A 26117-nucleotide genomic window follows, 5' to 3' on the forward strand; every position below is an offset into this window, starting at 1 on the left:
GAGGCCAGGACGGGGGGCGGGGCACCGGGAAATTCGAATGGGAGAGGCGGGCCAACGGAGGGAGCGGAATGGACGCGGGGGGTACCGCGCAGCTGAGGCGACGCGAGATGGCGGCGGCGATCTCAGGTACGCGAGCCCGGCCTGGGCAGGACGCCGAAGTCTGGAACCTGGTGGAGTAATGTGCCGGAGCCTGGTCCGGGTTCTGCGGGTTGTCGGGGAGAGGCCGAAATGGCGCGGGGGCGGGGAGGGGAGGGGAAGGTGGGAGTCTCGAGCTGGTCAGCGCACCTCGCTCTTCCCTTCTCACTTGTTTCCAGCCCTCCGTGCGGGTCAATTGACCGTGTTAAAACACCCAGTTCCGATATAGAGCTTTGTTTGAGCCTAGCGCACTTTTCCTCTGTGAGCTTCCAGTTTCTTTGTAGAATGGGGACAGTTACCCCTGTCGGGAGATTATGTGAGTAAGCGAGCGAAGAGTGGCTGACACTGACCGTAGGGACCAGACGAAAGGTGCTGGATGCGCATTTTGCGAGGGGAGGGTTCTGTGTATGACGTGCTGTTTGGGTGAGCGGAGATCCCTGGGAGACGCTGGAGGGCAGGCCGAGGCACAGCAGCTGGGTGTGAGTTGACAGTATAAGATGTGCCCAGATCACAAATAGGGGGAATAAGGGACTGTTTCCTTTCGCTCTAGCCGTGGAAGTCAGTGCTATTTTAGGGTTGGAAAGGCTGTTGGGACATTACGAATCTTGTATGTTGTGAGTGTTTGTTTACAGATGTCTCTGCTCTCTTCCTGTCCACTGAATTCTGGTCATTGATTATGATAGATGCCATAGTAATTGATTTGAGTCCCCTGCTGTTGGTCAGGCCCCATGGAGAAACAAAGCTGTCTAGCAGAATGTCAAACACATGTTGAGCCCTTGCTAGGTGCCAGGCACAGTTGTAAGCACTTTGCGGTGATGAATCGTTTAATTGCTACACAATGCGATAAGGTGGTTGGTTGTTATTGTCCCTGTTTTACAGATGAGGAAACTGAGGCATAGATGGGTTAAATAGCTTGCTCAAAGTTAACACAACTAGTGAATATTGGGGTCTGAATTCTCAGGCAGTCCTACTCTAGGGCCTCTGCTCTTTTTTTTTTTTTTTTTTTTTTTATTTTTTTTAAAATTTTTTTTTTCAACGTTTATTTATTTTTGGGACAGAGAGAGACAGAGCATGAACGGGGGAGGGGCAGAGAGAGAGGGAGACACAGAATCGGAAACAGGCTCCAGGCTCTGAGCCATCAGCCCAGAGCCCGACGCGGGGCTCGAACTCACGGACCGCGAGATCGTGACCTGGCTGAAGTCGGACGCTTAACCGACTGCGCCACCCAGGCGCCCCTAGGGCCTCTGCTCTTAACCATTATGCCCAAGCACATGATACTCCTGCTTTCGGAGCACGGCCTCCCTCCCCTCACTTTTCCGACACCCACTGTGCCTGGTACATAGTAGATATGGTTAAAATGCTTGAATGAATATTGACCCTTCTCCCAGACAAGTTTATAATCTGTTTCAGTGGATAATCGTATAAATATATGCTATCATGAAAAGCAATGAGAGATATGTATAAACTGCGATAGAGAGTGTAAAATCTGAAGTAAGTAAACCCTTGGATATTCTGGGAGGACCTAATTAACAGAAGTGATATTTGAAGTGGGTTTCAAGGGTCAGATAGGAGTTTATCAGGCCTCAGCTGGATGAAAAGACCACCGAGTGATTTATTTATGATGTATAAAGAGGCCAATGATGCTGTCTTTGGCTCAATTTCCTCATCAATAAAAGAGGAGTTAAACCAAATGAAGTTGGGGAATTGTAAGAGGGAGGAAATTAGAAGAAGTAAGTGCTAGCCTTGCCCAACCCTTAAAGTTGCTTTTATGACGAAAGGGATAGACTCTTGTACTATAAGCACTTGTATACATGTGCCTCTCCTTTTCTTCTCCCTTGGGCTGTGAGCTTTGGGACAGGAATGGCAGGGAGCCATTTTTATGAAGAAAACAAGAAACAAGACAATGCTTTATGTTCATTCACCAAAACTTAATTTGTTCAGCAAATATTCCTTGAGAACTACTCTGTGCCAGGCACTGGGGATATAAAGGTGACCAGAGTAAGACTTGTTGTCACTGAGTTCACAGTCAGATGGAGCACAGAGACACATCTACAGTTACAGTGGGATGTCATGAGTGCTTGGATGGAGGAGCCAGAGAGCCATGGACACAACTTCATGGGAGAGTAATTTTACAAAAGAGGGTTTTTTAGAGGAAGTAAGGTGTATTTACCTCAGTCACATGGCGAGTGGTGGTGAGAAGGAAGATACTTCGGGGAGAGAGGATAGCATGTGCAAGGGTGCAGAGGTGTGAGAGAACTGGGCATGTTGTAGGAACTGTAGGAAGGTCATTGTGGCTGAGAGCTTATAGTGCAAGGGAGGAAGTGGGAAGAGAGCGACTGGAGGGGAGTGAAACTAGAGGAAGGGAGACCAATGTGGGAGACTGTTGAGATGATGGTTGCCTTTGCGAAGATTGTGCAGTGGGGTAGAGAGAAGTGGACTCCTCTAAAAAGGCAGAATTGACAGATACTGAATAACTGATGTAGAGGGTGAGAAAGAAGCCGGAGTTAAGGAAGACTCCCGTCTTTGGGGTTGGTTCCATTCATTTACACTAGAGAGCATAGGAGGAGGACCAGGTGGCAAGAGAGATGGGGAAGGGTTCAGTTTGGGATAGGTGGGGTTTGAAGTACCTTACGACTTCAAGAGGAGGTGTAAGAGGAGGTGGGGGGGGTGCAGAATGTTACTGGCATGTGTGTTTAGCATAGATGTGCTAAACACCCTGTAGTGCACAGGACAGCCTCACTACAAAGAATTATGTAGCCCAAAATATTAGGGCCAAAGTTGAGTGACCTCAGGCTAGAGAAAGGATAGAAGGAGCCTGGAAAAATATTTAAGATTGGCAGAAACTTAGAAGGAGTAAGCAGAGAGCTGTTCACCTTGGCCCTCTGGCATGGAAACTAGGGGAAAGTGTATTTTTCAAAGGAAGGCAGATCGAGGGTGTCCGATCTTACTGGGAAGTCAAATAGGTTGAGGACCAGGCATGTCCACTGGATTTAGCATTAGGGAGGTTATTAGTGACCCTGCTGAATGGTGAGGGCTGAAGTGAATTGCTACCTGGAGGAGTGGGTAACAAGAGTAAATAAGTAAAAGAGTGTAATAATAACAATAACTAATATTTACTGAGCCCCTGATGCCACCCACTGTGCCAAACATTGTATGTACATTCTTTTTTTGACTTCTCACAATCTTATGATACTGTTATTTTATAAGGAGAAACAGGCTTGCAACAGTGAAGAAGGCTTCCCAAGCTCACACAGCTACTGGGTGGGTGGAACTTGTCTCTGACTCCCAGGCCCATGGGGATACAAAGATGAGCTGAGAAGGTCTGGGGACTCATACAATGAACTTCAGAGTTAGACCTTCATTTGAAGCTCTGTCACTAGGTAGCTGTTGACCACAGGCAAGTTAGCCAACCTCTCTATACTGAGGTTTCTACATTTGGAAAATGAAAGATGAATATAAAATAAAACACCAAGGTTTTTACCAATGTACCAAATGCCATTCTGAGCACTTTGACATGAATTACCTCATTTATTCCCTTAGCAACCCAGCGAGTACATATTTATTCCCATTTTACAATTGTGGAAACTGAGGCACAGGAATAGACCATTATGTACCCGTTTCCTTGTAAGTGGCAGAGCTGGGCTTTGAACCCAGGCCATCTTACCTTGAATAACGAACCTACTTATTGTGTGCTGGTTACTGTGTTGGTATTTTACATGTTACTTCTTTTAATTCTCATTAAGCCTCTCCGAGGCCCACCCCACCCCATTGTATAAACAAAGAAAACCAGAGCACCTGGATGTTAAGTCACTTGCCCAAGGTCACAAGCTAACAAGTGTTAGAGCTGGAATTGAAATTCAGCTCTGTCTGACCCAAGTACATCACCACAGACTTCCCCTTCCCCTTAAACTTCCTTAAATGTGTCTGTATCTGCCAACTTTCTCTGTTCTCCCCCAAACCCTGGGAAAGATAGGCAAGGAGAAGCCCCTGCACACATTTCTGACAAGTCAGTGAACCTCTCTGCACCTTAGTGTTCTCACCTGCATGGGTGCATCTGCAGGTTTCTCTTGTTACGGACTTTCAGGACTCCTGAGGATCGAGCGAAAACTAGATGCCCAAGTGCCTTGTAAACCATGGAATGAGAAGGGGTGTTACCGGCTTCGTTTGTCAGATAACGGAGCAGAAGCCCAGGTTTTGTAGGCCATCCGCTTATGGGCATGCCTTATGTGTAAGATTCTCAGCCAGGGTAGTCTGCCCACCTTTTCATCTTGCTGTTCCTGTGTTGGTCACACATACCAGCCTCTTGCCTTCTCTGAGGCCTATGGCCCCGACAACCAGCTGTTACCACTAGAGAAAGGGAGAGAGTCAGAGATGCCAAGAACTTTCCCAATAGGCAATATGGCATCCTCACTGAAAGCAGATTTTTGGAGGCAAAGAGATCCAGGTTGGAATTCGGCTGTTAGCTGTGAGGTACTGTGTGGTATCCTCCACCATAAAATAGAGAAATACCCTCCTCATGAGATATTTTTTAGCTCATTCAGTCCTCATGAAAATAAGGAGGCTATTTGTTGTTGTTAAATTTTTATTTTTTTTAAGTAGTCTCTATACCCACTGTGGGGTGCGAACTCACCACCCCAGGATCAAGAGTCTCATGCTCTACTGACTGAGCTAGCCAGGCACCCCAAACAGGCTTTTTTTTTTTTTTTTTTTTTAAGTAAGCTTCCTGCCTAGTGCAAAGCCCAACATGGGGCTTGAGCTTATGACCCTAAGATCAGGGCCTGAGCTGAGATCAAGAGTCAGATGACAACGAGCCACCCAGGCGCCCCCCTCAAAACAGGCTTTTTTAAAAAAGTTTTATCCTTGGAGAAACGGGAACCCTCTTGCACTGTTGGTGGGAATGCAAATTGGTGCAGCCGCTCTGGAAAACAGTGTGGAGGTTCCTCAGAAAATTAAAAATAGACCTACCCTATGACCCAGCAATAGCACTGCTAGGAATCTACCCAAGGGATACAGGAGTACTGATGCATAGGGGCACTTGTACCCCAATGTTCATAGCAGCACTCTCAACAATAGCCAAATTATGGAAAGAGCCTAAATGTCCATCAACTGATGAATGGATAAAGAAATTGTGGTTTATATACACAATGGAATACTACGTGGCAATGAGAAAAAATGAAATATGGCCTTTTGTAGCAACGTGGATGGAACTGGAGAGTGTGATGCTAAGTGAAATAAGCCATACAGAGAAAGACAGATACCATATGGTTTCACTCTTATGTGGATCCTGAGAAACTCAACAGGAACCCATGGGGGAGGGGAAGGGAGAAAAAAAAAAAAGACGTTAGAGTGGGAGAGAGCCAAAGCATAAGAGACTGTTAAAAACTGAGAACAAACTGAGGGTTGATGGGGGGTGGGAGGGAGGGGCGGGTGGGTGATGGGTATTGAGGAGGGCACCTTTTGGGATGAGCACTGGGTGTTGTATGGAAACCAATTTGGCAATAAACTTAAAAAAAAAAAAAATAAAAAAAAAAAAAAAGTTTTATCTTGTGTTTTCTGATAAAAATATTTATAATCTCTCTTTTTTTTAATGACTTAAATTTAATTATTGGAAGCAAACTAAACAGAAAGCTTACAACAGAGGAGGATTGCATGTTAATGCCTTTTGCAGACTGAGCTGGGGCAGAAAGGGACTGGACTGCCTTTCAACCTCATCCCTTCCAAACAAAGGTGTCCATCCACAGTGTTACTTATTTTTTTAATGCAAACATTAGAGCATCACAGAACTGGGTAACAAAAGAAACCCACATAAGCTCCATCAAGAGAAAACCATCAGTTTTGTGTATGTAACACACATGTACAGGTAAGTGTGTGTTGTAAACCTCAGGTGAGAAATAGAAGCACAGAAGAGTCAGGCAGTTCATTGACTGGTTTTGGGAGGGGCAAATGTCAGCTCTTTTTATCCTTACAAGATGCTGGTCTACAACACCTTGGCAATCCAAAGCATGTCCTACCAGCAGCATCCACACCATCTGGCAGTTTGTTACAAATGCAGAATCTCAGGCATCATTCCAGGGACGGAAGTGAAATCGGCATTTTAACAAGAGCTTCCAGGTTACTTGTGTAAACACGGCAATCTACTCCCCACTGGACTTATTTGTGGAGCAAGGAAAGAACTGGGCCAAGTTGGGGACACCCACAGTACAGCCAGGGTGGAAAGAGCTTCCCCGAAATGAGCTGTGGCCCCTGGCCCTCCCATGGTGTCCCCACGACCTTAGCCTCCAGTCCATCTTCCCTGCCCCTCTGTCAAGGTTATGTGGGTCTCTAGTCTACTTAAGATGCTGGGGTTTTGTTTTGTTTTCAGGCTGTGCTTACTCTTTCGAGGAGCAAAAAGACAAAATGTAGGCTATGAAACAAGGTGCGACAGCCACAAGGCCCCAGGTGTAAAATACCGACGTGCTCAGAAGAGCTGCTGCACCTCCATAAGCCTCTTTGTTGGTAAAATGGCACTAAGAGGGGACACCACGGGACACCGTGAAGATTAAAGTGTACCTGACATGTAGCCAGTGCTTACTGTTAATGTTTGCTAAGTACATGATATGGTTTGCAACCCCTGACCTGTATGTAGGTAATCTCTGTCCTCCAACCCCCACCGTACTCCTCCTGAGACCATGTATCTGATTCATCTTTGTCTTCCATCCTGCCCTTCTGTGCTCATCCTCACTAACAGAACACAGAGTCCCGCCTCACCAGTTCTCCAGGGGGCCATGCTTTCACACCATCATGCTTTTGCATATGCCATTCCTTCTGCCTGGAATGCTGGGCAAGCTGCTATTCATCCGTCAGAGCTCAGCTCTATCAAGTAGCTCTTCCTGTAAGACTCCTACCGTTACCTCTCTGCAAAGCCGGCTCCTGCAACTTCTGTGCTACCACCGTATTTCATGCCTAAAAACCTCCCTTCTCTCCTCTAGGAGCTGGTCGCTGTCGGCTAAGCAAGGTGGGGGCTGGCCGGCGCCCACCTCCAGCTCGGGTAAGGGTGGCCGTGAGGCTGCGACCATTTGTGGATGGGACAGCTGCAGCAGGTGAGACCCCTTGTGTGCGGGGCCTGGACAGCTGTTCACTAGAGATTGCCAACTGGAGGAACCACCAGGAGACTCTCAAATACCAGTAAGGTTCAGGCCACTCTTCCCTCCTGTCCCTCTCCTCTCTCCTAGCTCACGTTATCACTTGCCCAGACAGTTTCTCAGACGTGCCTTTTTAGAATCTCCACCTTTCATAGCACAACTTTGTTCCCCACACCTTCGTTCGGGCTTTCAGAAATGTTCATAGGTGCCCACTTGTGACCAGTGTTCTGTAGGATACTTGGGGAAAGATTGGCAGCTGAACCAGATTTATATTACTATTCACAGTCTCATGGGGGAAATAGGCACAAAGTGGGGAAGGAGTAGCAAGGGTGACCAGGGGAGCCCCAGCTAGGATCGGGGAGGTGTGGGAAGGGTGGGAGGAACATAGACCAGCCAGCCAGCCCAGCCAGCCCAGGCTGCAGCTGGGTGTGACAGAAGCCATCCGGATTTGGGGGCAGAACTTACAAGGGCAGCTACCTTAAAACCCCACTGGAGGTGGAAAGTTGAGACTTTTCGGCCTGTCATTCTAGGCTAGGGGGTGGCAAACTACGGCCTGCAGGTCAAATCTGACCAGGAGTCTTTTTTTGTAATAAAAGCTTTATTGGAACAGAACCACACGTGTTCATTTGCATACGGTCCACGGCTGCTTTCTGACTATAATGACAGAGGTGAATAGCTGCAAAAGGAATCCTATGGCTCACCAAGCCTAAAATATTTATTAGCCGGCTCTTTACAGAAAAAGTTTGACAACCTCATTCTAGGCCCTTGGCAGTTGGACTTATTTCTTACCAGCCTCATTCCCCCCAACACAGGCTACACTCCACTTAAAATACTAATCTCTGCTGTGGCCTCAGCCACGGCTTCTCTACCGGAGTATAGAGAGTAGACTGCAGGTGAGTGGAGTCTCTCCTAGTCAGAAGCAGCATCCTCTGCGCCATCGTGGTGTACCAATACTGCTTCCTATATACACTGTGTTGGGGGGAAAGATCAGGAAGCCCTGCTCTCGCACACCATGCCTTCTCTGTGCTATTTTTTTTTTAAGTTTTGTTAATGTTTATTTATTTTGACAGAGAAAACGCGAGCGGGGAAGGGGGCAGAGAGAGGAGAGAGAATCCCAAGCAGGCTCCCTCGCTGTCTGTGAGATCTCACGAACAGTGAAGATCATGACCTAAACCAAAATCAAGAGTTGGACACTTGACTGACTGAGCCACCCAGGCACCCCTGTGTGCTCTTTTTGATACGTGGAATATCTTTCTCCTCTCTGTCTCTGGCAAAATCCTCTTTGCTCAAGCAGACTCACTTATTCTTTCTAGTGTGTCCTCCTCTTCGTTTCCTGAATCCCAACAAAGGATGGGTATCTTTCTATCCCACCAGACTACAGAACTCCCAAGATCAGGGCATCAGATTCATCTCTTTATTTCTAACACCAGTACAGAGACAGGAACAGGACAGGTGTCAGTGGGTGCTTTCTAAGGTCTTTATGCAAGAAAAGGGATAGAGACTCTTTTAAATCCGTGGCTAGTATTACCCTGTAAGTCTGGGTGAGAATGGAACCCTCCACTAATTCCCTCCATTTTTCCTGTCTGCAGGTTTGATGCCTTCTATGGAGAAAGGAGCTCTCAGCAGGACGTCTATGCGGGATCAGTGCAGCCCATCCTGAGGCACTTGCTGGAAGGGCAGAATGCCAGTGTGCTTGCCTATGGGCCCACAGGGGCAGGTGAGGGAGCCAGATAGGGAATAGCCATGGGTCAGAAAGGGCTTCAGAGTGGGGAGGAAGATCTCACAGCGATCTCCACTCTTTCCCCAGGGAAGACGCACACAATGCTGGGCAGCCCAGAGCAACCTGGAGTGATTCCCCGGGCTCTCATGGACCTCCTACAGCTCACAAGGGAGGAGGGCGGCGAGGGCCGGCCATGGGCTCTCTCTGTCACTATGTCCTACTTAGAGATCTACCAGGAAAAGGTGAGCACCCCCCCACCCCGGCCCCCACTCTGGTTGGGGAGGGAAGAGACAAAAGTCAGAATAAGATCCAGTTCTTAAGCATGAAGCTCTGCTCTAGCAAGGAGGCAAGACCCGGAAAAACAGGTTGAGGTAGCAGATGGTACAACTCTGACAGCCCAGCAGAGAAAAGGAGACTGGTGCCCAGGAAGTAAGTGGCCTGTGTCTGCAGAACCCGCCCTACCTCTCACTGCTCCGATAGGTATTAGACCTCTTGGACCCTGCATCAGGAGACCTGGTGATCCGAGAAGATTGTCGAGGAAACATCCTGATTCCGGGCCTCACACAGAAGCCCATCACTAGCTTCGCTGATTTTGAGCGGCACTTCCTGCCAGCCAGTAGAAACCGGACTGTAGGAGCCACCCGGCTCAACCAGCGCTCCTCCCGCAGTCATGCTGTGCTCCTGGTTAAGGTGAGGCCCGCCGACAGGGTGAGGACCCGGGAAGCCCCTAGAACCTGAACTAAGTTGGGGGTCCTTGCTCTTAACTCCAGGTGGATCAGCGGGAACGTCTGGCCCCATTCCGCCAGCGGGAGGGTAAACTCTACCTGATTGACTTGGCTGGTTCAGAGGACAACCGGCGTACGGGTAACAAGGGTCTGCGGTTGAAGGAAAGTGGAGCTATCAACTCGTCCCTGTTTGTACTGGGCAAGGTGGTGGATGCGCTGAACCAGGGCCTCCCTCGTGTGCCTTACCGGGACAGCAAGCTCACTCGCCTGTTGCAGGTCAGGCCACCCACCTCAGGGCGAAAAGGGGCTGGAGAAGGAGGTTCTTAGGTGTGCTGGGAGGGTGGGGAACAGCAGTCAAGAAATGAAAACGTTGGGGGATGCCTGGGTGGCTCAGTTGGTTGAGCCTCCAGCTCTTGATCTCACAGTTCCTGGGATCGAGCCCTGCTGACAACAGCAGAACCTGCTTGGGATTCTCTCTCTCCCTCTCTCTCTGCCCCTGCCCTGCTTGCACTCTCTCTCTCTCTAAATAAACATTAAAAAAAAAAAAACAAAAAACGGAAATGTGGGGTTTCTGATCTGCCTATCCTGCCCATCCCCATCCCTCAGGATTCTCTGGGTGGCTCAGCCCACAGCATCCTCATTGCCAACATTGCCCCCGAGAGACGTTTCTACCTAGATACAGTCTCTGCGCTGAACTTTGCTGCCAGGTCCAAGGAGGTGATCAATCGTCCTTTTACCAACGAGAGTCTGCAGCTTCGTGGTGAGGACTGGGGTTGGCAAGAGTGGAAAAGCCAGATCTGGACAGCTGGGGAGTTTGCTGACTCTGCCAAGCATCAGCATAGAGGCTGACCGCCCCCCCCCCCCCCCCGCCCCACATCTTTCCTAGTCTTGGCACCCATTAAACTGTCTCAGAAAGAACTGGTAGGCCCATCAGAGGCAAAGAGAGCCCGAGGCCCTGAGGAAGAGGAGATTGGGAGTCCTGAGCCCACAGCAGCTCCAGCCTCTGCCTCTCAGAAACTCAGGTGAGCAGAGTGGGAGGGGCCTTGGGTATATTCCCTGTTCTGTTGTGTCTGGGTTGGGTGCAGGGCAGTAGTGGGTTTAGTCTGTGAACTTGTTCCTCATTGAATTCACCCCAAATCCTACTCTACCGAATTCACTGAAGTGCTAAGGTCAATCTCTGTCCTTGGTGCTGCTGCCCGGGGCCTGAAGGAAGCCTCCTCCTTGAGTTCCTAGCCCCTCCCTTTCCATTTTCCAATCCCTTTAGGCAGTCAGCAAAACCTCCCATTTGGGGGCAGCTCTTTCTGGTTCAAGAAGTAATCTAGATCAGGTCTTTCAGGCCTAGAGGATAAGTGCAAAGCAAAGAGACAAGGAGGAGATGAAGAGCCATGTGTCCCTGAGACCTCTCAGTCTGTGCGTTAGAGTCCAGCATCTCCAGGACCCTACAAGGAGCCCGTTGCTATCTAACTTTGCTTCTAACCTCAGTCCAGAGTCACTGAGTCCCTCCCTTCTGTGTGTATGGCGAGTCTCCCTAGTTCTGATGGCCCCAGCTCATGGCCCAGTATGCTTGAATCCTTAGGTCACTGCTGTTTAGTGGTCTTGCCTAGCTTTCTGTGTCTGGCCACCTGGCCCCCCCCTAATAATTCTAGGGAGCCAGCCGCAGTTTTTACTTTGCCCAGTTTCTACCCAAGCCCAAGTACAGTCTCTCTAAACTGTAAGTCTAAAGACTAGTGAATAGGGGTGACCAGAGGAGGTCAAGGATTAGTACATCCTCTGCCCTGGGGAGGCTGCTGTAGTTGAGGATGGATGGCATATAGCAACAGGTGCTTGCTTGCTTGCTTGCTTAGAACTCCATGTCAGTTTTGTCTCTCCCAAGCTATTTGTCAGCAGAAATGTACACCCCTGCACATGTGAATAGGCAAAGCTCAGAGATGGGGCACATCAGACCTAGTCAGACCTTGACCTCGGGCTCTAAAGGAAAGAAGACTAGAACATCAGTATATGATGGAGGGTAGGTAGTACAGGATGCAGTAAGGAAAGAGGAGCTGCTTCTGTGAGAGCCAGGAAGGAAGAAATGACTTCTGGTATTCACCCATATTTTCTGATCCTGCTCTTCCTAGGCACTTGCACACAAAGAACAGGGCAGTCCCTGTCCTTGAGCTAGTTCACAGTATAGGAAAGAAGATATACAATCAAGCTGGGTTTTACGGGAAAGGTGGTATCAGATTGACTTTTGAATGATAATTGTGAGGGGAAAACTTCCAGGCAGAAGGAACAAATGTTAGGCATTATGCTCAGATTAAGTCAGGACTCAGCTCGAATATGCCTTTCCTACTGCCCATGGGAAGAAGGCTTGGCATTTGAGGTCTGCAGCGACTTTCAAAGCCCTGCTGAGGATGACTTCCTTTGTGAATCTTTCCCCACATGCTCCTCCAATAAAAGCACACAGCCCTTGCTGTCACCTTATCACAGTCTCTTCTTCCCCATTAGACTGTGAGTGCCTATAGGGCAGGGAGTGTCTTAGAGCCTGAACACCTACAACTCAAGTGTTCATTAAATACTTGTTCTCATCGGATCTCCTAGCATCCCTGAGAGGTTACCTGGGCAAGTAGTGATTGATCCTCACTCACTTAATGAAGACACTGCACCCAGAGAGTCTGAATGACTTGCTCAGGGTTGCCCAGCAACTTAATAGCAGAATCTGGAATCACAGAATACACCAATTTAAGGCATAATGAAGGGAACCCTGCTGTGGAGAGGGCGATAAGAGGAGAGGTGGGTGTGGAGTAACCTTTGTCTGCTCAGCCCCCTACAGAAGCTGAGCAGCATGGACCCAGCCGTGCTGGAGCGCCTCCTCAGCTTGGACCGTCTCTTGGGCTCCCAGGGGAGCCAAGGAACCCATGGGCTGAACACCCCGAGGCGAGAGCGGATGGTGCTCATGAAGACCATGGAAGAGAAGGATTTGGAGATTGAGGTAAGTGTTGGGCAGGTGGGGCTGGGATTCCTATTGGCCTTGAGAAGCAATCTGAGGATCTTCAAATAGGGAAGGACACTGAAAGGCTGGACCAGCATCCGATTTCTACCTAACCGGGAATCCCTGTTCTTCAGCTTCTGCTTGAATGTCCTTAATGTGACTGGACTTTGAAAATAATTGATCAGCTGTGAGGAGGTGAGGGGGGTGGAAATCCAGGTAAAAGGAACAATAGAAGAGACTGTCATTTTGTAACACCAGCTCAAATTAAGTTAGGACTTTCGAACGGTCTTTCCCTTCAGTGTTTCACAAAGGGGCCCATTCCACCTCTGAGCATCCCTGATCATTAGAAAGCCCTTAATTACAGTGGCTCCAGTTGTCTCCTGGTAGCTTCTCTCCTTGGTCCTTGCCCTGCCTGCTAGGGCGTCAGAGCCCTGTACTCACTTTCCTAATCCACTGCCATCCAAGCTGCCTGAAAGTCGTTGGTTCTAGGTGACATGTCTCCTTGATCCTTTCCAATAGAGGCTGAAGATGAAGCAAAAAGAACTGGAAGCCAAGGTTTTGGCCCAGGAGGCTGTAGACCCAAAGGATAAAGAAAACTCCTCTCCTGCAGTGCTCCGACCGCTTGCACGCCGCACAGTCACAGTAGCTAAGCCCCTCAAAAAGGCTGTGGTGATGCCCCTGCAACTGAGTAAGTGTGGCGGTGGGGACCAGGAGGGCCAGATAACACACCTTAGAAAGGGAAGAGGTGTTTGGAGCAGCTTTCATCATGTCATTTGTGTGCTCCCACTATGTTGCAACCCCAGGGAGGGGTGAGGACTGTCTGAAACAGAGCTTGAGTGTTCTGTTCTCAGGCATTTAGTATGTTAACTAACATACAGACTAACAACAGACTACTTTCCAATACAAGAAAGGTCACATGGAAACAACAAAAGAAGAGGTTGATTTGGGATGGAGGGGACCGACCCAAGGAATCAGAAATGGGAGAACCAAGTGGCCACCAGGGAGGGTGAGAAGAAGTAGCCTCTGCCATGATTCTGGTTCACAATTCTTGCCTTCAGTTCAGGAGCAGGCGGCATCCCCAAATGCTGAGATCCATATCCTGAAGAAGAAAGGCCGGAAGAGAAAGGTGAGAGCAGCTGGAGCCTTCGGCTACACTTAGAGCGGAAAAGGGTGGGTAGTAAGCTCTAGTGAGAAGAGCACTGGCCATGGAGTCAAAACACGTACCAGCAATTTACAAGTTATTTATCCTCTGAATATGGAGACACCTCATAGGGCATTTAGGACAACATACAGTATGTACCTAGCGGAGAGGGTGTCCAACACCTGTTACTTCCCTTTCTTCTTGATGGCTCTCACCCTCAGTCAGTAGCTACTTGCTAGGTACACTGTGTAGCCTGAGTCCCACTCTCTACCAACTTAAGAGCCCACTTAGGGAAACATGACCTAAGCATTCAAGAAATGAAACAACACCGAAAAAATTACCTAAAAACTGAGATGATATGTTGGGGGCATGGGTATCATTTATCGCGTGCCTTCTGTGTTCCTCCCTAGGAGTGAAAGATGATTTTTGGAGATGAGGCAGATTTAAGAGCTTACTATGTGCTTTGTCCTCAGCAACAGTCCCCACTCTTCCACAAGTCAGATAAAATGAGAATCAGCCCAGAGAGTGACCGGGGAGGAGGGTTTTTGGACAAACACTTGAAGGAAAGAGAGGCTAGGAAGGGCGGGGAGGTAGCTGCTGTTAGGTTCCTATCCTTGGCAGAGGAGTCTAAAGCAGTTTGCTGCCACAGGCTGAATAGCAAACTCTGTTTCTGTCACTCACCTCCCCCTGCCTCATAGCTGGAGTCCCTGGATGCCTCAGAGCCAGAGGAGAAGGCTGAGGACTGCTGGGAGCTACAGATCAGCCCAGAGCTACTGGCCCATGGGCGCCAAAAAATACTAGATTTGCTGAACGAAGGCTCAGCCCGGGATCTGCGCAGCCTGCAACGCATTGGCCAGAAGAAGGCCCAGCTCATCGTGGGCTGGAGGGAGCTCCACGGCCCCTTTAGCCAGGTAACGGCCCCGCGAGGGTGGCCTGGAATGGGGGGCGGCAGAGGAGAAGCGCGGCAACCCCCCCCCCTCCTCCCCTGCCCCTTCCTATCGCTGCTGTCCTGCCAGGTGGAGGACCTGGAACGCGTGGAGGGCATATCCGGGAAACAGATGGAGTCATTCCTGAAGGTGAGCCCACGGCCTGGCCCCCTCCTCTCCCTGGCCCGTGCCCCGCCCCCAGCTCTAACGCTGCTCTCCCCTCCTGTGTTGCAGGCGAACATCTTGGGTCTCGCCGCGTGTCATCGCTGCGACACCTCCTGACTGCAGGCTCCTTTCCTCACTTGGCCATTTTTTTTTAAATTCTCGTATAACCGCGTGTCGTGTAAATACAGTTTTTACTCTGGTGCTTCAGCCTGATTCTTGGGACTACGGGGGTGGGGCCAAGGGTATAATTGCCCTTGGGATGGGCCACAAGCTCCGCCGCGTAACCTCTTTCGGCGCCATCTTTGGGAAGAGCAAGCAGGAAAGAAGCGGGGCAGGATTGTAAATAAACCGCTGGAGTGGGGGAGAGGGGAAGGACGGTGGCCGAAAGGAATCAAAACACTAACGCAAAAGCCCCAGAACGACGACCGTTAGGCGGGCGCGCGCTTCGTGTTTAGCCCCGCCCCATCCGTACCCCCGGCGCGCGCTCCCCTGTTCTCCCGCTCAGCAACGACAGCGGTTTTATGCGCGTGCGCGCGAAATAACGGCCGCTGGCGGAGGGAGGAGGGGGGTGGAATCTTTGAAGGGGGGGGAAGAGAGAAGCCGCCCTGTCTCCCGCGCGCCCACCACCTGCGCCATCGTCAGCCAATCAGCGGCCGTCTCAGGGGTCTCGCGCTTGGGGCGACTCGGGCTGCTGGGTGGCTCCCCCGTCCCTCCTCCCGCCAAGAGTCCCTCTCGTACCTCCCCCCTCCCGCTGGCCTCGCGCGCGCTCGCGCTCGCGCCCGCTCCAGCCTCTTGTGTGTCCTCGCGCCCCCCGCCCGCCCTCCCCGCGCGCAGTGTGCTCCGCTCCCCCCACCCTCCTCCTCCTTCCCCCCTCCCGCCCGCCCCGCGCGCCTCCTCCCTGGGTTCCCCCTCCCCCACCGCCGCCTCCTCCTCCTCCCGCCCCAGGGTGAGCTCGAGCCACCTCCCTCCCTCCCTCCGCCATGGATCCCGGCAACTGGAGCAGCTTCATCTTCCAGGTAACAACCCCCTCCCCCCCGCCCCCCCCCACCCCCCCCTTCCCACACCCCCTCCCGCCCGCCCTCCCTCCCGTCCCACCCCCCCTCCGCGCGCCCGGTGCGCGCGCAGCTGTCCCCCTCCCTCCCTCGCGCCCTCCCCCGCCCTCCCCGAGGCGCCGGCTGGGCGCGCGCGCGGCGGGGGCCGAGGCTGCTCCCTCGCTCCCCCCACCCCGCCCCGCCAGGCTCCAACCGCCGCCGCCGCCGCCGCCGCCGCCGCCGCCCGGGCCCCCGCCCCCCTGCCCCCGGCCCCCGGCCCCGCGGGGCCTCCCGCCCCCACCCAGGGGGCGTCGCCGCCGCCGTCGCCGCCGCGCTCCGCGGCCCGCCAGGCGCCCTCCTTCCCTCCCTCCCGCCGGCCGGGGTGCGCGGGCGGCGGGGCGGCCCGCGGGCCATGCGTTCGGCGCGGCCCAGCCCGGCCGGCCGGGGGCGGCGCCCCGAGCCCGGGCCCCGCGCGGCCCGCGCCCCCGGCCCCCGCTGAGCCCCGGGGGCCCCGCCGTGGCCGAGGCCATGTTCCCCGTGTTCCCTTGCACGCTGCTGGCCCCCCCCCTTCCCCGTGCTGGGCCTGGACTCCCGGGGGGTGGGCGGCCTCATGAACTCCTTCCCGCCACCTCAGGGTCACGCCCAGAACCCCCTGCAGGTCGGGGCTGAGCTCCAGTCCCGCTTCTTTGCCTCCCAGGGCTGCGCCCAGAGTCCATTCCAGGTGAGTAGGGGCCGGCCGTGGCGGGCCGGGCCGGGAGGGCGCCGACCCGCGGCCGCGGCCCACACGGCGCCTTGTCTTCGCAGGCCGCGCCGGCGCCCCCACCCACGCCCCAGCCCCCGGCGGCCGAGCCCCTCCAGGTGGACTTGCTCCCGGTTCTCGCCGCCGCCCAGGAGTCGGCCGCCGCCGCGGCCGCCGCCGCAGCTGCCGCCGCCGCCGCCGCCGTCGCTGCTGCGCCCCCGGCCCCGGCCGCCGCCTCCACAGTGGACACAGCGGCTCTGAAGCAGCCGCCGGCGCCCCCGCCGCCGCCCCCGCCGGTGTCGGCGCCCGCTGCCGAGGCCGCGCCCCCTGTCTCCGCCGCCACCATCGCCGCAGCCGCGGCCACCGCCGTCGTAGCCCCAACCTCGACGGTCGCCGTGGCCCCGGTCGCATCTGCCTTGGAGAAGAAAACAAAGAGCAAGGGGCCCTACATCTGCGCCCTGTGCGCCAAGGAGTTCAAGAACGGCTACAACCTCCGGAGGCACGAGGCCATCCACACGGGAGCCAAGGCCGGCCGGGTCCCCTCGGGTGCTATGAAGATGCCCACCATGGTGCCCCTGAGCCTCCTGAGCGTGCCCCAGCTGAGCGGAGCCGGCGGGGGAGGGGGAGAAGCGGGTGCGGGCGGCGGAGCGGCCGCCGTGGCCGCGGGTGGCGTGGTGACCACGACCGCCTCGGGAAAGCGCATCCGGAAGAACCACGCCTGTGAGATGTGCGGCAAGGCCTTCCGCGACGTCTACCACCTGAACCGACACAAGCTGTCGCACTCGGACGAGAAGCCCTACCAGTGCCCGGTGTGCCAGCAGCGCTTCAAGCGCAAGGACCGCATGAGCTACCACGTGCGCTCACATGACGGCGCTGTGCACAAGCCCTACAACTGCTCCCACTGTGGCAAGAGCTTCTCCCGGTGTGCACGGGGCCTCGGCCGCCCACTGGGCGGGTGGGGAGGGAGGGACGGCTACGGAGGTGGCCTGGCCTTGGCTGGCGGGGAGGGAGGAGGTTTCTGAGGACGGGGACCGGGAGCCACTCCCCGGGAGGAGGGAGGAAAGCCTCTCCTGGTTACCAGGGAGCAGGGGGTGGTACTTAGCCAAGGAGGTGGGTCCTCCGGTTGTAAGAAAGATTCGCGTGGGAGGAGGACCAGCCCGCCCTGCGTCAGGGGGAGGGATTTCCTGCCGCGCCAGCGCTCCGAAGCCTCGGGCTGGGGCGAAAAGGCAGGGATCTTTGGAAAGGCCGGTCGTGCTAAGTTGGGTAGAATTGGGAGCGCGTCCGCTCCCCAGGCCCCTAACCCCAACCCCAACGTGTTCCCAGGCCGGATCACCTCAACAGTCACGTCAGACAAGTGCACTCAACAGAACGGCCCTTCAAATGTGAGGTAGGAAGCCCGCCGCCTCCTGTCCCGGTTTTCATGATTTTGATCCTCATTGTAGCTGTCTGAGCTCAGCCTCTCAGACCCCCTTTTTCTCTCTCTTCTTTTTGCTTTTTCACTCCATTTTCTCATCTCTTCTTCAAGACCCTGTCATCTCACTCCCATTTCCTACAGATCAAAGATCCCCAAGGCTCTGATTCCTTTAACCTCTTGCCCCCCTCTCCCCACTCCCCAAAGCTTTAACTCTCCTGACACCCCCCACGCCCCTCCCCCCTTCCCCAGAAATGTGAGGCAGCTTTTGCTACGAAGGATCGACTGCGGGCGCACACAGTACGACACGAGGAGAAGGTGCCATGTCATGTGTGTGGCAAGATGCTGAGCTCGGCTTATATTTCGGACCACATGAAGGTGCACAGCCAGGGCCCTCACCATGTCTGTGAGCTCTGCAACAAAGGTACATGCTGAAAGATGCTGGGAGGGCCAGGGACAATGGGTAGGGGACAAAGCCAGAGGCCCTTCCACAGACGTGGGTTAAAGGTGTTGTAGTCCAGAGCTCATGGCATCTAGAGCCCTTTAGGAAGCAAATGGAACAACATCAGGAGGACTGAACCTCATTAAGTTTTGAGAGGTGTTGACTGGAGGAGATGACCTACCCGGAAGAGTCAGTCTCTGGGGGTGGGTAGGGAGGGTGGGAGCAGGACTCACTGCTGTGGGGAAGGAGTGGTCAAGAGCCAGTTCCCAAGGGTTGGAAGCCAGGGTTTCAGCTGTGTGGCCACATGTTCTGCTCTTCGGCTCCTGGGGCAAGCAGAGCGCGTTGGCAGGGGTTTAACAAGCTCGCGCCCTGCCCCAGGAGCAGAAAAAGCTGCTTTTAAACAGATTCACGTATTCACGGAGTAATTGGGCTGAGACTGTATGGGGCCCTGGAGGGAGGGGACACAGCCGTCTCTGCTGAGGGTCAACTCTTCAAGTGGCTAGGAATCAGTGCGCTGTCATCCCGGAAGAGGTCCCCCAGCCACGGAGAATAGGCTCTGTGGGCACCAAGGCTAGGAAGCTGACACCACTCAACAGGCCCCAAACTTAGGGAGGGAATGTGCCCCACCAGCCCCAACAGCGTAGCTGGCCCCAGGCTACCAAGGATATGGTGGGAGGAGGACAGGGCCATCTGAGCAGGGCGTCCCCAGCCTAGGAGAACAGCCCCGTCTCTGGGGTCTCCACCTGGCTGACCCCCCATCCCCCATCCCAATCCACCCCCCCCCCCCAATAGGCTTCACCACAGCAGCATACCTGCGCATCCACGCGGTGAAGGACCACGGGCTCCAGGCCCCGCGGGCTGACCGCATCCTGTGCAAGCTGTGCAGCGTGCACTGCAAGACCCCTGCCCAGCTGGCCGGCCACATGCAGACCCATCTGGGGGGGGCCGCCCCCCCTGTCCCGGGAGACGCCCCCCAGCCACAGCCCACCTGCTGAGGGGGACCCCCGCACCCACCAGGCAAGGCGTGGGGCATGGCTGGGGGGGGTGGGATGGGTTGTGTGGGACGAGGGGGCTCAAAGGGCCCAATAGGGGATCTCAGGAAGGCCAGGGATGCCCATCCATCACTGAAGTTAGGGAGACTTCTGGGGACAGGAAAGGCCCTTCAGGACAACTGGGTAAGGATGCAGGCGGAGGCCTCTGGGGACCAAACAGGAAGTGAGCAACGGCTGTGTCCCAGGGGAGGGAGTCTGGGAATGAGTCTGGGGCAGGGGGCGAGGCTCTTGCCTTTCAGATTGTACTGTGATCTCCTGGTGTTTCTCGCTGTGCAGGTACCGGTGAGGTCTGTCCTATGGCGGCGGCGGCGGCGGCAGCTGCAGCAGCGGCGGCGGCGGCAGCGGTGGCGGCTCCCCCGACAGCTGTGGGCTCCCTCTCGGGGGCCGAGGGGGTGCCCGTGAGCTCTCAGCCACTTCCCTCTCAGCCCTGGTGAGCTCCAGGTTGGTGGCGGGGAGAGCGGAAAGTGGAGGAAAGTCCCTTGGTACCGTCTCCTCTTCCCCTGTCTTCCCACCAACTTCTCACTACTTCCCCACCAACCAAGGAGCCTCCAGAAGGAAAGGAGGAAGAGATGTTTCTTAGGGGAATTCGCTAGGTTTTAACGATTTGTTTCTCCTGCTCCTCTCTTCTCCCTGTCAGACCTGACCCCACACAAACACCTGTCCCCTCGGTTGTGTTGAAGCCCCCTGGACAGTGGGCAGGGGTGGCAGAGGACAGGAGTGGCCACTGCCCTCACCCCCTCTCCTCTCTGTAACCCCCTGCCCTGCCCTTCCAGGGATCTGTGAGCCTTCTCCTTGATGGTCCTTGCTCTCCTCCTTCCATCTCCCCCCACCCCCCACTACTGTCTGCTGCCCCTCCCTGGGGACTTGGTGCTTTTTTTTTTTTTTTTTTTTTTTTTCAGGGGGAGGGAGGAGAGGAAGGAGGGGAATCAAAGATTCTGTCCCGGAGGGGAAAAGGTGAGATTGGAGAAGGGGCAGAAGCAGGGAAGGCAACGGTAGTACCTTCATAAGGTGGGGTTGTTTAGGGTCAGGCCCTAAACATTGTCCTACTTAGAATCTGTCAGGGGAAAACACGTCAAGGGGAGCAAAAGAAGGAGCCACTAGGGCCAGAGGCAGGATAAGAGATGGAATTTTAGGGTGCCAGGGTAAACGGGGGGATCCAGGGACTAGAGGTGCTTCCTGGGGGTGGGGGGAATGCAGTCACAGTGTCTCCCCCGTCCCTCTTCCACCCCAGCTCCAGCCCTGGCCTTTTCTTTTCATCCCTCTCCCCCAAGACAGAAGCTGTGGCCCTGGCCATGTCATCGTGTTCCTGTGTCCCCTGCATGTTCCCCACCCTTCATCCCCTCCTTTTGCGCGGACCCCATTACAATAAATTTTAAATAAAAACCTGTCTCTGACTCTGGATTGGATGAGTTGCTCTCACCAAGCCCTCTGTCCCCACCCCCAAGGAGTTTCTTCGCCGCTGCCGGGTGTCAGTCCCAGCCTTGCTCTCGACCCAGCGTGGCTCTGGGGCGCTGGCTCCTCCCTCACCGGAGGCAGCACCAGTGGCTGCAGTCCAGATCCAGGGTGGGGCCGAGGCTCCAGTGACTGGAGAGCAGGTTCCAGGACTCCCAGGTCTCCGGGGAATACCCAATCTGGGCAGGCCCAGAATAGCCACTGGAGGTTTGAAGACGCCTGGGTTAGAAACCCAAACAGTTACCAGACAGAAATGCTGCTCTCCCCCATCCACACCCCTTGCCAGCTGCTGAGACCCCCGCCGAATACCTGCACACCCTCAAGGCCCTAAGAGGTGACGGCGGATGGTGGAGTTGCAGAAAGGACGGGGGAAGTCAGCCCCGGGACTGGGAGCAGTGAGGGCGAGAAGAAAAACCGCACTGGTCCCCACCTGTCCCTTTCACCCTAGGCGTGGCCCATTCTGCGTTTGCGGGCTCCGCGGCCCCAGCCCCCTTCCTGTTCCAGACTGCCCCTGCAGTCTCTGCCCTGGAATTCCCTTCTGAGTCCTGCTCCTGGGGCCCTGGAGCCTTCCAGCGCCCATTTCTGCTGCTGCTTCCTCGAGGGTAGAGGGACTTCCTGTACTGCAGGCTCCCCTCTCTTAAAACCCCACCCTGTTCTTCCTGAGCAGCCTCCCTAAGTTTTGCCTCATCTCCCTTCCCCTCTTTCTGCTTGTTGGGGTGCCACCACCGGGTCCCGCCTGTCTCACAGGTCCCGTCTCCTCGCAGACCCCTCTTGGTTTCCCCCGGCCCCCTGCCTCTGCCAGGACCCCCGGTGACCGTTGGCGGGAGGGGCCCGGGGCTTGGGAAGGGGGCACCCCCAGGAGGCGCGCGTGGGAAGGGGTAGGGAGGGGGCGCGAGTGGTTACCCGGCCGGTTGCCCGGGTAACGCGGGGCCTGGCACGCGTGGCTCCCTGGGGCTGGCCGGGAGGGGCGGGAGGCGAGCTAGGGGCGGGGGCGGTGCGCGGCGGCAGCGGAGCGTAGGGGAGGGGACCTGAGAGGAGCGAGAGGAGGGGACGAGCAGAGGGGAGGGGAGACCCGCCGCCTCCCTCCCTCGCTCGCTGACTCGCTCCCTCCCGGGCTGCGGCTGCTGCAACGGGGCGGCGGTGGCAGCAGCAGCGGGAGCAGTCTAGAAGCCGGCGTCGAGGTGAGACGGGGATGGACAGAGGCTGCGGGTAGGAGTGCGCGGACAGACGGCGGACGCCGGGAGGGCTGCACCGGAATGCGGGCGCCTGGCGGACTGGCTGGTGGTGCTGGGCGCGCCACGCCGATGGGAGGAGGAGGCGCCGGTTCCCCGGGGGTTGAGGGAATCCCTGAGAGAGGGGCTGAGAAGGGGCTCAGAGGAAATGCCCAGGTCCCCCAGGGAGGGGCGGGGGCGTCTGCGCCCCAGACGCGCAGTGAGAAAACTGCACCGGCGGGGCACCCAGGGAGGAGGGGAGGATGCAGAGGGAGTGGAATGTGAGTATCGGTCCTCTGCCCAGTGTGCCTGTCTGCCTGTCGGAGTGTTACGAGCGTCTGCACAGCTTGTTGATTTCGGGGTGCTGGGGCATCTGCTAGGATCTGAGAGTCTGGCTCGTAACGGGTGGACCCAGGAAGAGACCATGGGGAGGGTCCTGTTTTCAAAAGGGTTAATCTCCCCGGGGCTCTCCCAGCAGAAGACTTTGAGCAGAGCAGTCCTCCCCAGGGATGTCCCACCCTAAGGCAAAGGAAACCCCAACTTTTCTTCTTCTCCCCAGAGGCAGCCCAGGGCTGGCCCTAAGACAGGAGCATAGCCCTCTTGGGCTGCAGTGCCGAGAGCCACCTCTTTCCTCACACCAAACCTGTCTCCTCCTCTTCCAGGATTGCTGCTGTCTCTGCTGCTCCGTCCACTCCATTGAGGTCCTCTCCTCTCTCCCCTCTCAAGATGGCAGCCAGCAGCTCTGAGGTCTCGGAGATGAAGGTGATAGAAGAGGGTCCCCAAACCCAAGGAGAAGGGCCTGGCCATTCTGAAGCCGAAACTGGCCCTCTCCAGGTCCCAGCTGGGGTCCCAGATGAGCCAGAGGCCCTGCAGCCCGGCCCAGATGACACTGGGGCCCCTGTGGACTCAGAAACCAAAGCTGGACTGGCTCCAGAAACCACAGAGACCCTAACTGGGGCCCCAGGAACAGCCCAGGCCAGAGACCTCAGCTCAAGTCCAGGAGGGGAGTCAAATGCCAACCCCAGCCCCAAAGAAGCACACCAAGAGCCGGCACCTAAACCAGAAGCAAACAAAGAGGCCACTGCAGACCAGGGGTCTGATCTGGGGTCTACAGCCCCACCTGAGCCAGCCTCAGAGTCTGCTCCCCAGCTGGACACCCAGTCAGACCCTCAGCCAGACTGCCAGCCAGATTCCCAGCCCACCCCCAAGTCAGCTCTTCAGCCAGAGCCCCCTACCCAGGAGGACCCCACCCCTGAGGTCCTGACTGAGAGTGTGGGGGAAAAGCAAGAAAATGGGGCAGTGGTTCCCCTGCAGGCTGGCGATGGGGAAGAGGGCCCAGCCCCTCAGCCTCACTCGCCACCCTCAACAAAAACCCACCCAGCCAATGGGGCTCCTCCCCGCGTGCTGCAGCAGCTGGTTGAGGAGGATCGACTAGGAAGGGCTCACAGTGGGCATCCAGGATCTCCCAGAGGTAGCCTGAGCCGCCACCCCAGCTCCCAGCTGGCAGGGTCTGGGGTGGAGGGGGGTGAAGGCACCCAGAAACCTCGGGACTACATCATCCTCGCCATCCTGTCCTGCTTCTGCCCCATGTGGCCTGTCAACATCGTGGCCTTCGCTTATGCTGTCATGGTGAGCCCCATGGGACCCTGGCCCAGGCCTGCTGTGGCTCCCAGCTTCCTGCCAGCACCTGGACAGAACCCCGGGAGTAGCCTTGTCTTCCCCTCTCCTCTCTGCATGGATCTCACTTCCCAATTATGGGGATTTTCCCGGCCTCTCCCTAGGACTTTACCGTCTGAGCCACCACTGCCCTACCCCGTCAGGTGGGAGGGATGCCAAGGCGTGTTTCACACCACCTTGCTGACCTGTGCCCTCCTCCCCCTGCCTCCCCAACCCTCTTTCCTCCTTTAACCACTGTCCACGGGGCCCGCCTGTCTCCTCTGGACAACTCTTTCACCTGATCCCTGCTGGGCTGCCTTCTCCTGACCTGGGCCATGGTGCCCCACCCCTCACCCTAACCCCAGTCCCGGAACAGCCTGCAGCAGGGGGACGTGGATGGGGCCCAGCGTCTGGGCCGCGTGGCAAAGCTCTTAAGCATCGTGGCGCTGGTAGGGGGGGTCCTCATCATCATCGCCTCCTGCGTCATCAACTTAGGCGGTGAGTGGGGGTCTGGGACAGGCTGGGAGGAATGGAAGGGTTGGCAAGGGCAGCTTTACTAACCCCTACCCCTGCTCTCTCCTGTCTGTCCTCCCTACTTCTCCTTTGTCTCTCCTTGTCTCCCCCTCCCCCCCACTGTCTCTGTCTGTCCCTCCCTCTCCTCTCCCACAGTGTATAAGTGAGGGGCTCTGCCCCGCATTCCAAGATTTTTCTTCCTGTTGGGAGCTGCCTTGGGCCCATCCTCCCCTGGGGGGAGCCCAATCGATGGCCCAGGCCCGCACCCATAGGGACCAAGGGAGCCTGAGCGGCCTTGTTTACAGCCAGCTTCTTTCCTGCTCCTGCATCCTGCCAGGCTCCTGTGCCAACCGTAGGCCTCTCTTCTTCCTGCACTGTTTCCAACCTCCCTGCACTTCTGCCTGCATCCCCTCCAGCCTCTTGGCCTCCCTATCCCTGCACTTCTGGAAACCTCCCTGCACTTCTGGAAATCTCCCTGAAGGTCTCACAAACTCTCTCTGCTCTCACCCTCCCGGCACTCCTCCCAACTTCCCGAATTCCCTGCACCTCAGCCCCAGTGTCCCCCTTTCAACTTTCACTGTCGTGGCATATTTCCCCATTCCTTTCTTCCTTCTCCCCGGTATCATCTCTCCTTCCCCTTTCACACCTTCTGCCCCCTTCCTGCCTCATCTCCCCTCAGCATTTCTTCCTCCCCTCAGGATCCTTTCCTCTTCCCTCTTGCCACCGTTTTCTCTGCAAAAACTCCAGCACGTAGGTCAGGCTGGGGGAGGGGAGCGGTATCAGGGGAGGGCTCCCCAGCCTGGGTTCCGACTATTTTCTGCTGGGCCCACCCAGGTCCTGACGCCCCCGGAGCGCCTCTGGGTCGCAGAGCTGGCAAGCCAGGCCTTGTCTGGGGACTTGTGCAGGGTGTCGTGCACTGTTGCTAGCTCTGTTCTGAACACGCACCTGCGAGGAGGAAGGGGCGTGGCTGTTGACCCTCTCCGGTCAGCCCGAGTTGACCTGCCCCACCTGGGCTTTTTAACCCGGTCAGCGAGTTTCTTAAAGGCGTCGGGACTGGGGTCATTCACGTGCTTTGTAGCGAAAGAACCCCGAAATAGATCCAAAGCTCCCAGATGCAGGGAGCGAATGAGGGGCGGGAAGCTCTGTAATTATTTTCCAAGAGGACGAGAGAGGTTTGTTGCACGCGACAGTCCGCTAGGGAGGCGGGGACCGAGCTATGACGCTGTTTGGAGTTGGCGGGTTTTGTTTTCTTAAAAAAAAAAAAAAAAAAAAAAAGGCGTGGGGGAACACTAAAAGTCTTTAAAAAAAAAAAAGATACATCAAACAGATTCTCCCTCTTTGTATGCCGGATGCTGCATGAGTCTGAAACACCAATAAACGGAGACTGCATGAGACTCGCCTCTAAGCCTCAGTTGGTCCTTACGTCTGTCCGCCGCCGCCGGGGCCCGTGGCACTGCCCTCTTTCGGGCAGAACCTACTGGGTGGTGTGCGCATGCGACGACCCGGTGGCCATCTTTACTGTGGGCCGAAGCCAATTGTGCCCGAGCCTACCTGCGCATGTGCAATCCTCCCCTTGCTTTCCTTTTCCAAGTAGCTTTGGCTAGAGCGGAGCCTTCCGCGCCATCTCTGTGCGCCTGCGTACTGTGACCCTGCGCAGCCCGGGAGGCGGGTCTTAGCTCCAGGTGCGTACGGCGGCTGAAGTGGCG

At 55.6% G+C, this 26117-nt stretch overlaps 3 protein-coding genes and 2 long non-coding RNA genes across 7 annotated transcripts; 3 read left to right on the plus strand and 2 right to left on the minus strand.

Moving 5' to 3' along the window:
• The first annotated feature begins 61 nt into the window (after positions 1–61).
• KIF22 (kinesin family member 22) lies at positions 62–15103 on the plus strand. Its single transcript, XM_047087674.1, has 14 exons — positions 62–126; positions 7104–7299; positions 8846–8973; positions 9064–9218; positions 9457–9666; positions 9747–9977; positions 10308–10461; positions 10588–10723; positions 12504–12672; positions 13192–13360; positions 13731–13798; positions 14512–14724; positions 14830–14889; positions 14974–15103. Exons 1-14 carry the CDS (start codon positions 69–71, stop codon positions 15019–15021), a joined length of 1995 nt encoding a protein of 664 aa, XP_046943630.1. The 5' UTR covers positions 62–68; the 3' UTR covers positions 15022–15103.
• A 706-nt stretch (positions 15104–15809) lies between these two features.
• On the plus strand, positions 15810–20966 carry MAZ (MYC associated zinc finger protein). Its single transcript, XM_047087678.1, has 6 exons — positions 15810–15920; positions 16570–16656; positions 16740–17596; positions 17998–18061; positions 18338–18509; positions 19856–20966. The coding sequence occupies exons 1-6, from the start codon at positions 15885–15887 to the stop codon at positions 20011–20013; spliced, it is 1374 nt and encodes a 457-aa protein (XP_046943634.1). The 5' UTR covers positions 15810–15884; the 3' UTR covers positions 20014–20966.
• LOC124517935 (uncharacterized) lies at positions 18412–19292 on the minus strand. Its single transcript, XR_006963595.1, has 2 exons — positions 18761–19292; positions 18412–18626 (listed from the first exon to the last, which is right to left on the minus strand). It is a non-coding gene; the product is annotated as an uncharacterized LOC124517935 (long non-coding RNA).
• LOC124517936 (uncharacterized) lies at positions 20825–22014 on the minus strand. The gene is made up of 2 exons (XR_006963596.1): positions 21935–22014; positions 20825–21250 (listed from the first exon to the last, which is right to left on the minus strand). It is a non-coding gene; the product is annotated as an uncharacterized LOC124517936 (long non-coding RNA).
• An 88-nt stretch (positions 22015–22102) lies between these two features.
• Positions 22103–26089, plus strand: PRRT2 (proline rich transmembrane protein 2). 3 transcript variants are annotated; one of them, XM_047087682.1, is made up of 4 exons: positions 22103–22212; positions 22905–23871; positions 24264–24396; positions 26006–26089. In XM_047087682.1, exons 2-4 carry the CDS (start codon positions 22969–22971, stop codon positions 26056–26058), a joined length of 1089 nt encoding a protein of 362 aa, XP_046943638.1. In that variant the 5' UTR covers positions 22103–22212; positions 22905–22968; the 3' UTR covers positions 26059–26089. The 3 variants fall into 3 exon arrangements, with proteins under 3 accessions (XP_046943638.1, XP_046943637.1, XP_046943635.1); XM_047087681.1 differs by lacking the exon at positions 26006–26089 and having other exon boundaries at positions 24264–24773; XM_047087679.1 differs by lacking the exon at positions 26006–26089 and having other exon boundaries at positions 22905–24355.
• The last annotated feature ends 28 nt before the right edge of the window (positions 26090–26117 follow it).

The sequence above is a fragment of the Lynx rufus genome, unplaced genomic scaffold (genome assembly GCF_022079265.1).
Source record: "Lynx rufus isolate CCGP_SWC_20201006 ecotype Redwood Valley unplaced genomic scaffold, mLynRuf1.p SCAF_23, whole genome shotgun sequence".
Taxonomy (NCBI): Eukaryota; Metazoa; Chordata; class Mammalia; order Carnivora; family Felidae; genus Lynx; species Lynx rufus.